This window comes from Crocodylus porosus, unplaced genomic scaffold, assembly GCF_001723895.1.
Source record: "Crocodylus porosus isolate Cpor-Errol unplaced genomic scaffold, CroPor_comp1, whole genome shotgun sequence".
In the NCBI taxonomy this organism is placed as follows: Eukaryota; Metazoa; Chordata; order Crocodylia; family Crocodylidae; genus Crocodylus; species Crocodylus porosus.
This window is the reverse complement of record NW_017728886.1, coordinates 209,689,542-209,704,290: the sequence shown is the minus strand read 5'-3', so window position 1 is coordinate 209,704,290 and position 14,749 is coordinate 209,689,542. Positions and strand designations below refer to the sequence as shown.

Genomic DNA, 14,749 nt, shown 5'->3' with positions numbered 1-14,749 from the left:
GCCTCTCTCCTACCTTGCAGGACTTCAAGAGGAGGCTGGACAGATATTTGGCTGTGGTGATACGACCCCAACACCTGTTCCTGCCTGGGGCAGGGGGTTGGACCTGATGATCTGTTTAGGTCCTTTTTGACCCTAAGCACTATGGAACTGTTCTGAATGTAAACATTATAGTCCTGTTTTCCCCAGTTTTCAGTGACTAAGTGAAGTTCTGAAATTGTATGAAGGTTCTGTTCATCTCCAATAAGTGTTAAAGCTGATGCAAAATAATTGGAAGTGGTGTTAATTTTAATTGCAGGTCACAATATAAAAAAAAATCTTGTCAACATGCTGAATTCATTGTGCCAAGAATTACTTGAAATGGCATACCATTTCAAAAGAAAGTTGTTCTGCATCTCTTAAATCTGTAACTGATTTAGTTATGATAGTCTGCGTTGGAAGACTTGATTAGCAGACGTAGAGTATAGAAATGTGAACAGAGAGTGGTTTTTACTGTCAAACTGAAGTTACCAAGCAAGGTCACTATATTCCTGAATTGTTTTAGACACTGGCCAGCTGCAGGGTTAAAGTGTTTAAAAGCTACTCTCTTCAAGATCCTGAGGTAGTTCTGTGATATGCTGACTCTGACAGCTCATTAGAATAAAGTGCAAAGATCATTTTTGATACTTTATTAGTTTTTTAAGAGGCAACAGATTTTGATTTGAGTGAATTTAGTAGCTGCAAAGGTGCCAGGTTGTGATCATATAGGAAAACAAAGTCTCTTACAGAAAAGAGTAAAGAACATGATGGTCAGTTGGCAGTGCAAGTTTTCCTTACTAGCCAGTATTGTCTCCACACTTGGCTTTTACAGAGTACCTTCCACAGGTGATGCCAGTTTCCTTTTATATTCAGCATTTGGCCCCTCTGGCTAAATGTCTAGTAGAATAAGATCACAGACTCAGATGCAGCTTGGCAAATGGTAAAATATTTTGTAAGAGCTCGTGTACCCCTATCTGTATATGCCAGAATCATCATCTTGCACCTCTTTCTTTCTCGTCTCAGTGGTTATTCTAGTTTGGATGCGTGTCCCACACCTAGTTCTGTAGGTTTCCTGGTCCCTGACTAGAGCTCTTAGGCAAATAAGTATCCCTACAGAGAAATTGATCGGAATAACTACTGCAAAATGAGTTATTCAGCAATACCTATTACTGAATAGCAGACAGTGTACCAGATTAAAAGTCACGTGCTTTGGGATAATTACTTAATACAAAATGAAGAAATTATTCTGGAATAGTGTGTTTGTATCAGGAATCATTCTATAATATCTATTATAGTCAACCTCCTAGCTTAGAGAAATCCTAACTAATAATTTGAGGTGAACTAGAATTGGTGACCCATTTATTCTGTTACTTCTAGTTTAATACCCTAAGAATCATCTGATTCACCTAACAACACAGACATTTCTTGAATTGCTTCAACCTCTTATGAATACAGCCTGTTTTGGCCAGGAGTGAAACTGATAATGCAAGGTTCACTGTCAACATGTAAATATTTGCAGTATCAGCATGGAAGTATCTTTAGGAGTACTGTAACTGGAAAAGTTTCTTGATATATATTGTTTTCAAAGCTACCTACTTATAACTTATACTGCCTAATTAATACAGCAGTATAAAATATATAGGCTTATCATTGTAAATGTGTTTTTATAGCTTGTAAAATTCATGCGTCTTGTGACCTTGTCTTAGTAAAAGTTTCGTTCTTTGGTATTGCAGAAATCTAGAACTGTTGGTTCAGAGATGATATCTTTTATTAGGCTAACTGAGATAAAAGATATCATGTCTGAACCAACCGTTCTATATTTCGGAATTATTTTTTGTTTTGGACCAACATGGCTACCACACACATCCCTTTTGTGATATTCTGAGTTCCAGAGAAGCAAGTCATAATTGTGTAGCAAGTGTGCCAGAAGCGCATAGATTCTGGAAGCAAATCTACACCACCATTTCAACTTTCCCCTCTGTGGTGAAAAGTTCTTAAAGTATAACTGTGTTAAAATATTTAGCCCTACAGTTAGCGTTATAACTTCCACTATCCACAAAACTTACTATAACACATCCACAAAATAATGTTTAATCCCCACCCCCCTGCCTTTAACTTTTTAACTAATTTTAAAAATGTCTTACCTGATGTGAGTGAGGTTTGTCATCCCTCAAGCTGCACATATAAAGTGCTGTAGTCAGGTACCAGGACTTAATACTAATTGGTAAGGCTATCTGTCCTGTATAGCCATTATGAAAGGGTAGGAATGGCTCTGTAATAACAGCACTAATGTCTTACAGTTGAGGGATGAGGGAGGAGTTGGGAGATAGACTAGGAGTGTTGCCCTCATCTTGTATTATCATTGCAAGTGTTGTTGTGGCCGAACATGAATATTACTCTTGCCATAAAAAATATATTAAGTGATTACTGTTCACTACTGGGACAAGCTGTTTTAACTAGCTGCTGTGAAACTCAGCATGGATTTCCATGTCAGTTATGCACACTTTTGTTTAGCAAATGCTGCTCTGCAGCCTTAAATTAAGTTGAGTAATAGGGTCTGATTTTTTTTTTTTTTTTTTGAAAGAATGTGTCCATATGGTAGATACCAAGCTGTGGAAAATCAAAAGTTGATCTGCCTTTTAGTATATAAATAGCAAGAGTTAAATGAAATTGGATGAATAGCTTGGATAAGCATGTGGCATATGTTCAAATCTGTTATTCCGTGCTTGAGAGTTGGGTTTTTTCCTGATGATTTGAAGAAGAATAGATTGAATTAGCAAACACTTCCAATAGCTAGCTACTTTTAAAAGTATTTTTAGTAAATAAAAAAATTAAAATAATTAAAATAGCTGATTTAAGCAGAGGTTAATTGTTGTATATTAACCCTGTAAAATACATGTTAGGGTTAAAAATGCATGTGTGTAAATCCCTATACGCACCCTTCTTGACACTCACTTGTGATAGAATATAGATGGTCAAAATACAACATCTGTGTGCATATATGCAGTTGTATATGTAGACTAGCTGAAGTACCCATTCTTTGCCCAGGTTATTTTTGTAATTGCAGTGCTTGTTTATTTTCAAAGAACTTAGTACAACATATTTAGGTAAAAAAAAATATTGTTTATTTTTAACGAACATAGTACAGTATATTTTAACATTTAATATTTAACATGGAGTAAAAAAAGACAAGGTCAATATAATAATGAACATTGAACTGAATTTAGTGCATCCAAAATGGAGTGGTACCAGTTTATCTAAGAAGCGAAGTAATCCCAGTTGGTGGAAGCCCCAAAATGGGTCACATGAAAAATAACCTGCCTATAATTTTCCTCAGATGGTACTCAGTGATCCTGGAAGGTTTAGAGTACTTGGGACCATCCCTTCTCAAGTTATAAGTGAACATACATACAGACATACATTCCTTGAAATTCCATCCTATCTTTCAGTAAATTATCTTTCTGTAGTAGCTAATCTTTTTAGATCTGAAGGAGATGAGTTGAATGCTCCTCTCCTTTTTACTCCCACTATACTTAAGCAAGGTTATGATTCATTAAAGCAGGTTTTCCTCAACTTTGCAGCTTCCTGAAGGCAGAAATAAGAATATCTTGGCTTTATATAGATGAAATGCATAGTGGACCGTTGTGTTGCAGATTAATTTTTCATGGATACCTTCTGTCCGTGTTGGACTACCCATGTTTTTCTGCTTTTTGATTCTTACTAATTTAAAATTTGCTGAGATATAATCCAGTGTTAATTTCTGCAATGAAAGTCAAAAAAAAAAAAAAAAAGCTATTTTTCCATCCTTTTTTGAAAGATGCCTTATAAGCCACTCATGTCTCAATAGAGTACTGGTAGAGCTTTCATCTGCCATTCACTGGATGTAGTCTTTACTAAATAGTCATGCTTGTTCAGGTTTTCTGCAATTATATGTTTATGGTTAATATGAAATGAGGTTTTCAATTTTTTCCTAATACTGCCCTCAGCATGCTATATTCCACTAAAAGGGGACATAGTTATAGTTAAGGTATTAGTTGTTACACTATTTAGGGTTTTATAGAATAAGCAGTATATTTCTTTGAATATTATCTACCTAAAAGGTCACGTATAAATCATATCTTCATTTTCATTGTGTTATATTATTAATCAGTTACTTCCATGAAGTAGCAACAATTTGTAAAACTTTCATTCTTTTCTACTAGCATGAAAAAATACAGCATAGTATGTATGTGCAGGGGTGTTTGCACTTCAGAGTGCATTTTCAATAATGTATTACTCTGAATGGGTAATTTTACTGCTGCAGCTAATACTCGGCTTCTTGTTTTGTACCTTTTATTTTATGCTCTGGTATCTGTTCAAGTAGTTTCACATATACATTTTTGTTCCTTAATTTCATTTTGATGTCATTGTTACAAAAATGTGTTATGTGAATTAAATATTGAACAAAGTAACTTGTGTATTTGAGAACATCTTGTAACCGCCTTATTGGTTTTTTCTAACTTACCTTGTTTTTATAGTAAGCCACGGTTGGCCTTTTTGCGGGAGGGTAGCATATAAATAAATAACATTTTTTGAAAGTTAGTTACATTTGGAATTTGTAATGCCTTCCAACCAGTGTTTATTTTTGCAGCTTTTCTCTAAAGTATTTTGTGTTCCAGTATCTTAGTTTAAGACCAAGTTGTGGTATATTCTTTTTTTTTTCCTACCCCCTCCCCCCCAAAAGCAAAGACTCCTATTTAGGGAAAAAGATTTGGAAATAATTTTTTGCTTAGTGTGAACTGGCTAGCAAAGTTTAAGTGCAAAGCAAATTTTAATTTAAGGGAAATGTTTGCTTCTTTACCCTTTAATTTTGATGGATACAATTCATGAGAATGAGTGGCTTGTTTAAATATTGTAGTGCCCATTGGCTGTCGCTTTCTTACTAGTTTAAATTACAGTAATTCATTAAGGCATTGGTTTACATGGCTCTACTGTCAGTTCAGCACCTAAATCCTAGAGCCATCTTTCACTTAAAGCTGTGAACCACATATATACTTTTTTGTCCAGTAAATTATGAAAGGATTAAGACATGAACAGGTCACAACCCTCAATTCAGCAAAGCACTTAAGTAGGCATATGCTTTCCTGAAGAAGCATAGACTTAAGTATGTGTTTTAAATTTAAAGTGCAAGCTTAAATACATTTCTGGCTGAATAATTTAATCTTTAGGCTGTAGCTTATAATATGTTTTAGGAGTGCACCAATAGAGATTTTGGGGGCTGATACCAATAGTCAGTTTTTTTAAGAAGGCATGTCAGCCAATTTCCAATAAGCTGTATCTAACTGGTAAGTCTGTTGTAGTGAAAGGGGAGGGGGAGGTAAGGGGCATGAGGGGGGGCAGATCAAGGCCCCCCTGTGGTATGGGAGGGGGAGTGGGGCTGGGCCTGGAGCAAGCGCTGCCCACCCAGGGCAGGGTAGGCATGAGATGGAGCTGCGGCTCATCCGGTGGGAAGCGGCTCCTGCCACTGCATGCTGCTTGTCTGGGAGGGCACCGGGGGGGGGTGCCCCCAGATCTGTGCAGGGTGGACTAAGGCCAGGGGCTGTGCTGTGCTCTGGGCAGGCGACGGCAGTGCTGGGTGGGGCTACGGGGGGGGGAGGGCTGCAGCCACCCCAAATTTCACCATAGTCTCCTTCCAGCACTGCCATGCACCCTAAGCATAATGCAGCCGTGGGCCCCAGCCCACCTTGCCCACCCCACACAAGTTCCCACAGTGTCCCCCCCGGTACCCTCCTGGATGAGCAGCCCACCCCCTCCAGACAAGCCACGGTTCTGTTCTGTGCCTGGCCCACCCTGGCTGGGCAGCACCTACCCCAGCCTCACTCCCTCACTGCAGGGGGCATTTAATCTGAGTCCCCACCACTTTTACCTCCCCTTCTACCACAACAGGCTTACCAGCTACACGCAGCTCTCCACACTGCTGGGCTGTGCTGCGCTGCAGCTGCACACATGTACAGGCATTTATCTGCAAAATTATCGGCTACTTCAGGTTGATTTCTGATATACAGTCAATTTTCTTTATATCGGGGCCAGTCTGCTATCGGACTGATGTATTGGTGCACCTCTAATATGTTTTATTTAAAATGTGCTAAGCACTGTATAAACATTTAAGTAAGGTAGTCACAGGATTCATAGATTGTAAGGGGCTGGAAGGGACCTCGCAAGATCATTGGGTCCAGCCCCCCTGTACTAGGAAGGAAAAACAACTGGAGGTCAGGTGACCCCAGTGTGGTGACCATCCAGTCTCCTCTTGAAGACTGCCAGGGTAGGTGATTGAACCACATCTGGAAGGAGTTTATTCCACAGTTTGAGAAAAATCACCTCCTGGGTTTTGCTTGAGTGGCATCGGTTGATGCATGCCAGAGTATAGTTTGCCTTGCTGGCTACAGCATCACACTGACAACTTGTGTTCATACTATGGTCTGTTATTACCCCTAGGTCCCTTTCAGTCATAGTGCTAGTCTAGTCAGTTTAGTGCCACCGAGCCTGTAAATATTTTGGGGCTTGTTCATCCCCAGATGGAGCACTGTACACTTCTCAGTGTTGAATCTCATCTGGTTCTGATCCGCCCAACTTGCCAGCCTGTCTGGGTCTGCCTGTATCTGCAGCCTATCTTTAAGCATGACCACACTTACCCGTAACTTGTTGTTGTCCACATACTTGGCCAGTGTGGTCTTCATCCCTACATTTTAAATAATTGGTAATTGTAGAAAAGCACTGGACCAAGCACTGAGCCCTGAGGAACACCACTGGCCACTTCTCGCCAGAATGAGATGGATCCATTCATTTGAGCTCTCCGAGTCCTACCCCATAGCAAGCTTCCTACCCACCTGACTGTTGAGCAGTTAAGCCTGCAGTCTCTTCAATTTTTCTGTGACGACATCATGGGATACCAGATCAAAGGCCTTTTGGAAATCTAGGTATACAATGTCAACCTCCTCTCTGTTGTCCAGGTGGCGAATTATCTAGTCATAGAAGGAGATGAGATTGGTAAGATTAAACCTGCCCATGACAAAGCCATGCTGGCTGTCGTTCAGAATCCTACTTTCTGCAAGCGTATCGCACAGACTCCTTGATTAATTTTTCCAGGATTTTCTCTGGAATAGAAGTTAGGCCTATAGTTGCCCAAGTCCTCTCTCTCTCCCCCTTCTTGAAGATGGGTACAACATTGGCCAGGAAAGAGTATACTCATTAAGAAAACCAAAAGTAAGATTTTTTTTTGCTTCAGCATTGTTCTCAGCTGTAATGTCAGGATAGAAGAGGTGTGTTGAACGAACGAAATGGAAAGGAAGAGAACTCTGAAGGTGCAAGTTAGCTGCCCTGGTGTGATGTCTGTTTTCAAACAAAGCAGCAATTATTGTAAGATAAATTGCAAGTTGACACTGTAGTAGATCAATGGAACATACCAGTGGCCTGTTTAATTTGGTAGTGATCAAGCATGAGAGAATCAATTGTAAAAAGTTGCATAACATCTAAATCAGTGGTCTCCAATCTTTTTAAGTAGGAGATCACCTTTGGCATTTAAAAGGAACCCACAGGCTACCGTGCACCACTGCCACCCCTCTCCCCCCCACCTGCCCAGCAGGTAAGTCTGTGGGGAGGGAAGGGGGGGCAGATGGAGGCAGAGGGAGAAAAAATTATTTGGGGGTACACCTCCCCAGCAGGTAAGTCCCACTTGTCTGGGGCCCCACTCAACTCTACCTACCCCTGCTTCTGCCTCTGTGGCACTGTCCTTCACCACAGGGGCCTCAGTATAGCCCCTGCCCATTCCCTCCCCATGGACTGACCTGCTGGGTTGGGGCATGCATGTGCATGCACACTGTCATTCAGCCACCTATTTCAGCCTTGGATTGATTCCAAGAGGCTCTGAGATCTACCGGTTGATCGACATCCGTTGGTTGGTGACCACTGATCTAAGTGCTGTTATTTTTAAAGGAGTGCTACCTTGTTTACATTTCTGACCTGATTGGGACCATCTACAAAAAGAATGTGGGGTAGTGGTTGGAGCCTTCATAATTTCTATTCCTTTCTTCCACTGCTGACTTGGTATACCTTTGAACAAGTCATTTAGCCTCTGTGACTCAATTCATGTGTCTCTAACATGGGTATATTCTGTATTATGGAAGATAGAGATGAGCTGCTTTTATCCATACCACTTTGAAATCCTCTAATAATATTTAATGAAGATTAAAGTGACAGCTGTTTTTACGTATCTTCAGCTGAATTTGCTTTGCTGTTGTAACAAAAGTTCAAGCTACATTAACATAGTTTTGAGAACTTAAGATATATTGATAAAATGTTATGTCTGTCTATAAAAAACAAAATACAGATGCAAGCTGTTGTTATGCAACTGTTCTGCATGGTTCTGTAGCTATACAGGAGTAGCAAAGCTCCTCCGTTTTTAACCCTGTTCATTCAAGGTCAAAGTTAGGCAATTTAGCCAATTTGAATTACTACAGGATTATGTAGGCATAACATAATATAGCATCTGATGTGTGCTCCCAAGCAGCAGCTAAAATGTATGTTTGTCTACACCCTCAGCTGCATCTGCAGTGTTATTAAATAGAACACCATGGTGTTGGCTCGTATATCCTAATCAATATAAAATAAAAGTGAGGGAAATTCCATATCCTTCCAAAAAAGGGGTGGTACTTAATGTTTTCAGCTTTCTAAAATGGTATAACATAGTGTAGAGAAAATAAGGCAAAGAATTCTTATTACAGCATTGAAACAGTAATGGTGGAATAAAAACTCAGTGTAATAATGACTCAGTGACTCTGGCTTCCCCTCTTGATTGACAACAACATTGGCATATAAATGATGGCCATTATTTTTTTTCTTGTGTATCAGTTGTATGCAAATGCTTCTGTACTGCAGTGAGCATGCAAGTTACTGAGACATAAACATAGCTGCCTTTGAAATGCAATTGTAAAAATTAATCCTTATAAATCTCTGCCTCTTTTTTTTTTTTTCTTAAGGACTACTACACCAGGAGAAACTAAACTTCTAGCCTCTGAAATCTATGACATCCTTCAGTCTTCCAGCATGTCAGATACGGACAATGTAAATGAGATGAATTACCGTCGGCGGAAAGCTCAGTTTTTCCTGGGCAGCACAAATAAACGTGCCAAAACAGTGGTTTTACATATAGATGGCCTTGATGATTCGGTAAGGCAATTTTAAGTGCTCGTGATCCTTAGGTATCAGACTGGAAACAAAAAGGAAATGTTATGATAATGTCCGTGTGTGTTTATAGTCAAACATACCTTGCACAACAGAGTAGTATGTTCAGACTGGTTGTATACCTGTGTTGCTTCTTTCAGCAATTTCTGTGAATCGCTTTTAAGAAATTGTCCAAGATGTTTGTTATTTTTGTAGCTGATGGCTTTCATAACTTGATATTGTCTTAAAACAATTCTGTTTCCATCTCTGCTAATCGTATTTCCTGTTTCAAGAAGTAATAGAATAAGTCAAATACTAGTCTTAGTTTATGATATTTTGTTTTGTCAGAGGCTTGAGGTCCAAACCAGTCACCTGTAACCCATGAAAATACATATATTTATGTATCTTTTTACTAACCTTTTGTTACCCTAATTTTTGGATGTATTTTGCAACTTCTTTTTGTTGTCCCTGAGAGATTTCCTGCCATAGTGATCAGAATGGCATTTGAGATAATGAAGTCTCACTAAATCTTCTATGCAACGTCAGAATAACTTCTACAGATTTATCTACCATATTCCTGTAGATAACACCTCAGGGCCATGTTTGCCTTTTTACGGCTGCCAGATAACATGTAGACTGTTTAAGTGTATTATCTACAAGTGCCCTCCGGTCTCTGCATCTTCAGTTTTGTACCCTTTTTAAATGATCAGACCTGATATTTTGCTTTCTCGCTTTATGTTTTCTCAAATAAGTATTGTCAAAGAACCCGGTATATCAGTTAGCATTCTCTTCCTTGTGTTTTCTTCTGAGGGTGTTTTTAGCTCCTTTTGAAATTAGATGCTGCTCCAAGTTACTTATTATGCATGGTTAAAAAAACCGTGTTGCGAGATCCTTGCTCACTGAGTAGAACCAACTCTTTTTTTTGCCAATAACACTTGCTTTTGTATTCTCAAACCAGTTTTCAGTTCATTCTACTAGTTCTGTCCTATTATGTTTCTTATCTTGTAGCTGATTTGTTTACGTATCACAGATTTAAATTGGATTAATTTTCTACTTATTTTGCCTACCAGTTCAGGTACAGATCACCTTGTAAATGGACTGAAGCCCACATATCTCAAGTTCTTTGACAAACAGCTTATCTAGCTCTTTTCAATTCTGTCGTGAGAGTTGAGACAAATCTATTCATTGCTATCCTAGTAAAAGGTGTGTTATGGTATCCAGAGAACAGAACTGCAGGTTCCCTTGATTGCCTAGAGCACATCAGCATTTTTTAAACACATTATAGAAGAAATATAAAAAGATCTGACTGTGTGTTGCCTGCAGTTAACTAAGCTATACACCACTGCTTCAATAGACTGTCAAAGAAATACTGGTGATATTCCTGGTGCCTGGTATAGCACAGCAGTTAAACATGTCTGCAGAGTGTTAGTATTAGGAACTATTAAATGGCAGAGGATGTGGACAGTAAGAACAGCTTTTCTTTATACTGTATTTTATCTCCAAAACACTTGGCAAGACTACTGGGCATGAATGTGCGTTACTGCATGCAGATATAGGCAGGACCTGCCTTAGATTGCCCACTCGTTCCTTAGCCCAATTAAATGAAAATAAATGATTAAGAACAGATACTGCTTTCTGTTCAAATTAATATAGAGAGGTGGTATGGTCTTCCTATAGACAACAATAAATTTTGGGTATGGAGAATATGGGGGAAAAAGTTATTTGTTTTGTTTTAAAATTTTGTTACAATTCTTTGACTACATCTGCAGCAATTTTCAATTTTTGGATAAATTTTTTTTGGTCTACAGATTTGTCATCCTTAACCTAGTATAAATTCCTTTTGGTGGGTTTTATTCTACTAGAATGATTGCTTTGAAATTTAGACTTGGAGACCTCAATTAGATTTTGAACAATTTTATTTAATAAAAAGCTACATTTTACAGAATTTGATTAATAAGTGTGAGCACAAAAAAAATGTAGCAGTCTCAGACTGTAGTATCTTCTGTTCAGAAAGACTTTCTAGTGGTCGTAGAAAATAAACTGGAATGATCTTTCTTGGACATTGAGTCTAGTACCTTGCATATGCAGGCAACCGTTTATCCACAAATGCATCTGTTCTGGCCCTTTTTCATTCACCACCATAACAAAGCACTGACTGGGTGGTGGTATGAGGAAACCCCTACTATGTGGCACCGGTAAAGAAAGCTGGGAGGGAGTATTTACTAGGATCTGAGCATCTGAACATACTGTATATTAATCTCAGGCTATTAGGGAAGAATATTTTCTGGACCCCCAATCTGGTGATTGATTTGACCTGAAGAGCATGAGCAAGATCCTCCAGCCAGATACCTCAGAAATATATGTATGTATCTGCAGAAACACCAGCGCATTACTAAATTTCATCTCGATGTTGCCAGTGGCCACTTCAACAGAAGACCAACAAAAAACTCATAGGTGTCAAAGTTTCTGGGGAGGGGGCGTTCCAACATATGTACTATAGTTCCATAGATTTTTAGGGTCAGAAGAGACTGTGGCAGATCACTGAGTCCAACCCCCTATCCTGGACAGGAAAGAGCTCTGGGGTCAAATGACCCCAGCCAGGTGCTTGTTCAGTCTCGTCTTAAAGACCCCCAGGGTATGGAAGAGCACCATCTTCTTTGGAAGGCCATTGCAGATTCTGGTAACCCTTACCGTGAAAAAGTTCTTCCTGTTGTCAAATCTAAATCTGCGCTTTGCCAGTTTGTGGCCATTGTTTCTAGTTACCCCAAAGGGCGCCCTGGTAAACAGAGTATTTCTTATCGCTTGTTCTGTTCTGCCCACTTTTCCAACCTGTCCAAATCTACCTGAATCTGTTCCCCACCCACCCATGTGTTAAATTTGCCCCATAATTTGGTGTCATCCGCAAATTTGAACAGAGTGCTCTCCACGCCTTCATCCAAGTCACTGACAAAGATATTGAACAGCACTAGTCCAAGGATCGAACCTTGGGGGACCCCACTGCTTACATCTTTCCAGGTTGATACTGACCCATCCACCATGATTCTCTGGGTGTGTCCCATAAGCCAGTTCGTCATCCACCTGACCACATAATCATCTATGTCACAGCCGCTTAGTTTATTTATAAGAATGGGATGAGACACCAACCATATCTAAAGCCTTTTTAAAATCCTAGTAAATGACATCTACCTCGACTCGTGTTTCTAAGCATTTTGTGACTTGGTCATAAAAAAGAAACAAGGTTAGTCGGGCAAGTTCTACCTGCTATGAATCCATGCTGGTTGCCCTTCATTATTTTTCCTGCTGGACTGCCATAATTGTGATCCTTAATAATTTTTTCAAAGGTTTTCCCAAGGATAGAGGTGAGACGAACTGACCTATAGTTACTCAGATCCTTCTTCCTCCCTTTCTTTAAAATAGGGACCGCATTTGCCCTTTTCCAGTCGTCTGGGGCCTGTCCTGAGTGCCATGAGTGTTCAAACAGTTTTGCCAGTGGTTCTGCTCTGACACTGGCTAATTTCCTTAGCACCCAGATCATCTGGGCTTGCTGACTTAAACATGTCCAGCCCCTCCAAATGTCCCCTCACTAGGTCAGTGTTAACTGTTGGTGGGCTGGTGTCCCGCTTCTGCCTGTCTATAATCCATCTGGGAGACAAATGTTCAGGAATACAAATGCCAAAAACTCACTGAAGAGCTCAGCTTTGTTGCTCTTATCTGTCACCAATTGCCCTAGTCTGTCCTGTAGGGATCCTTTCTTGCTGTACGCCTTCTCTTTGCCCCCTATATACCTGAAGAAGGACTTCTTGTTGTCTTTAATTTTTTATGCCAGCCTGAGTTCCATTGCTGCTTTGGCCTTTCTCACTGACTCCCTGCAAGTGTAAGCCAAGTAGGTATACTTCCTTGGTGGCTACCCTCTTCTTCCACAGTCTATATGCCTTTTTTGCCCCTATGCTTTGCTGAATTTCCCAGTTCAGCCAAGAAGGTTTCCTGGCCCCCCTGCCTCCCTTTATGTGCAATGGGATTGTTCCCTTCTGTGCCCAAAGGATCATTCCCTTGAGGAACAACCACCCTTCCTGGACTCCCAACTCACCAGTGCTCCTGTCCTTCAGTGACTCTCTTATTAATCTCCTGAGCTCGTTGAAGTTAGCCTTTCTGAAGTCTACCTCTTCTGCCCTACTGGTTATCTTTTCCACCTTTTGCTGGATATTGAATTCCAACAATTGGTGGTCACTGTCCCCTAGGTTACCCTGTATGTGCAGGTCTCCCACCAGGTCATCCCCTGTAGCAAACACCAAGTCTAGTAAGGCACTTCCCCTAGTGGGACCGTATACCTCTTGTGTTGGGTGAAGATCCTGTATGCAAGTTAAGAACCTACATGAACGATCAGATCTAACAGATTGCTCCTCCTGGCAGATGTCAGGGTAGTTTATGTCACCCATAACAGCCATGTCCCGTGAGTGTACTGCCTCTGAGAGCTGCCTTGAGAATTCCAGGTCTAGCTCATCATCCTGGTTTGGCGGTCTATAATAGACCCCCATTACCAAATCCCTTTCACCCCAACCCCCTGGTATTCCAATCCACAGTACCTCAATTTGCCCATCTTCTGATCCCATCTTGATTATGGAAGATGTGTATTGGTCCTCAGCATAGAGAGCAATTACCCCCCTCTCCCTTCTTTTCCCCCACTCTATTACATCTGTACAGCCTGTAGCCCTCAATGCCTACTGGCCAATCGTGGGTATGGTCCCACCAGGTTTCAGTTAATCCAGCCAGGTTGAAGTCTTTGTTTGCAAACAGGAATGTGAGTTCCTTCTGCTTGTTCCTCATGCTCCTAGCATTAGTATAGAGACACTTAAGCCCTCCCCCCGATAGGTGCCCTTGGTACCCTGCTGTCCTGATGCCCATCAGGCCCCCTACCAGGTTCCAAGAATGCCCCTTATCCTATGATACTGTCCCTTCCATACATTTGTTAGGTTCCATCTCAAAGCAGTTCAAGTTACTTGCCTCACTCTTTGATCAGAAGTCCATTTCAGACCTTTACTCCTTTTACTAGTAGAAACCTTTTCTAATTTCCAATCTAGGAGCATGTTGTCTATGCAACTTTAGCAACAGTTTATTTGGAGTTGACAGAACTACAATCATGTAGATGGTTTGAAAGCTAAAGTTAAATCCTTAGCACTTTGATATAGGCCCATGAAGAGGTGTTTGCCATCCGCCTTTCTCCCTCTTCAACTGTAAATAATGTTTTTTCCACCATAATTATGCTACAATGCATATAATTGTCTGATTACTTTTGGGAACAGATTTGTTTCATATATATGCACCACAGACTTGACTGATTCATTGTGGAAAGTGCACAAGAATTCTAGATAATGCCTTTGCTAAACCTAGACCCTTTAGTTTGCTGAGGAAATCTCTCCCAGTTTGTATACAATATGGTATAAGCATAACTGCCAACTTTTAGACAAGTTACGCTAAGGATATCTGTCCAGTTAGACTGAGGAATGCCAAGCCTGCTCCTAGTGAAGCAATGTATACA

The 14,749-nt window shown here is 40.2% G+C and overlaps 1 protein-coding gene across 2 annotated transcripts in view; it reads left to right on the top strand.

Annotated features, from left to right (window-relative positions):
* ARMC1 (armadillo repeat containing 1) overlaps positions 1–14,749 on the top strand; it is a 43,518-nt gene that overhangs the window by 22,387 nt on the left and 6,382 nt on the right. For both annotated transcript variants that reach the window (XM_019548623.1, XM_019548616.1), the window contains exon 4: positions 9,030–9,219. In XM_019548623.1, the coding sequence (XP_019404168.1) occupies positions 9,030–9,219 (190 nt within the window). The remainder of the gene's footprint in view (positions 1–9,029; positions 9,220–14,749) is intronic.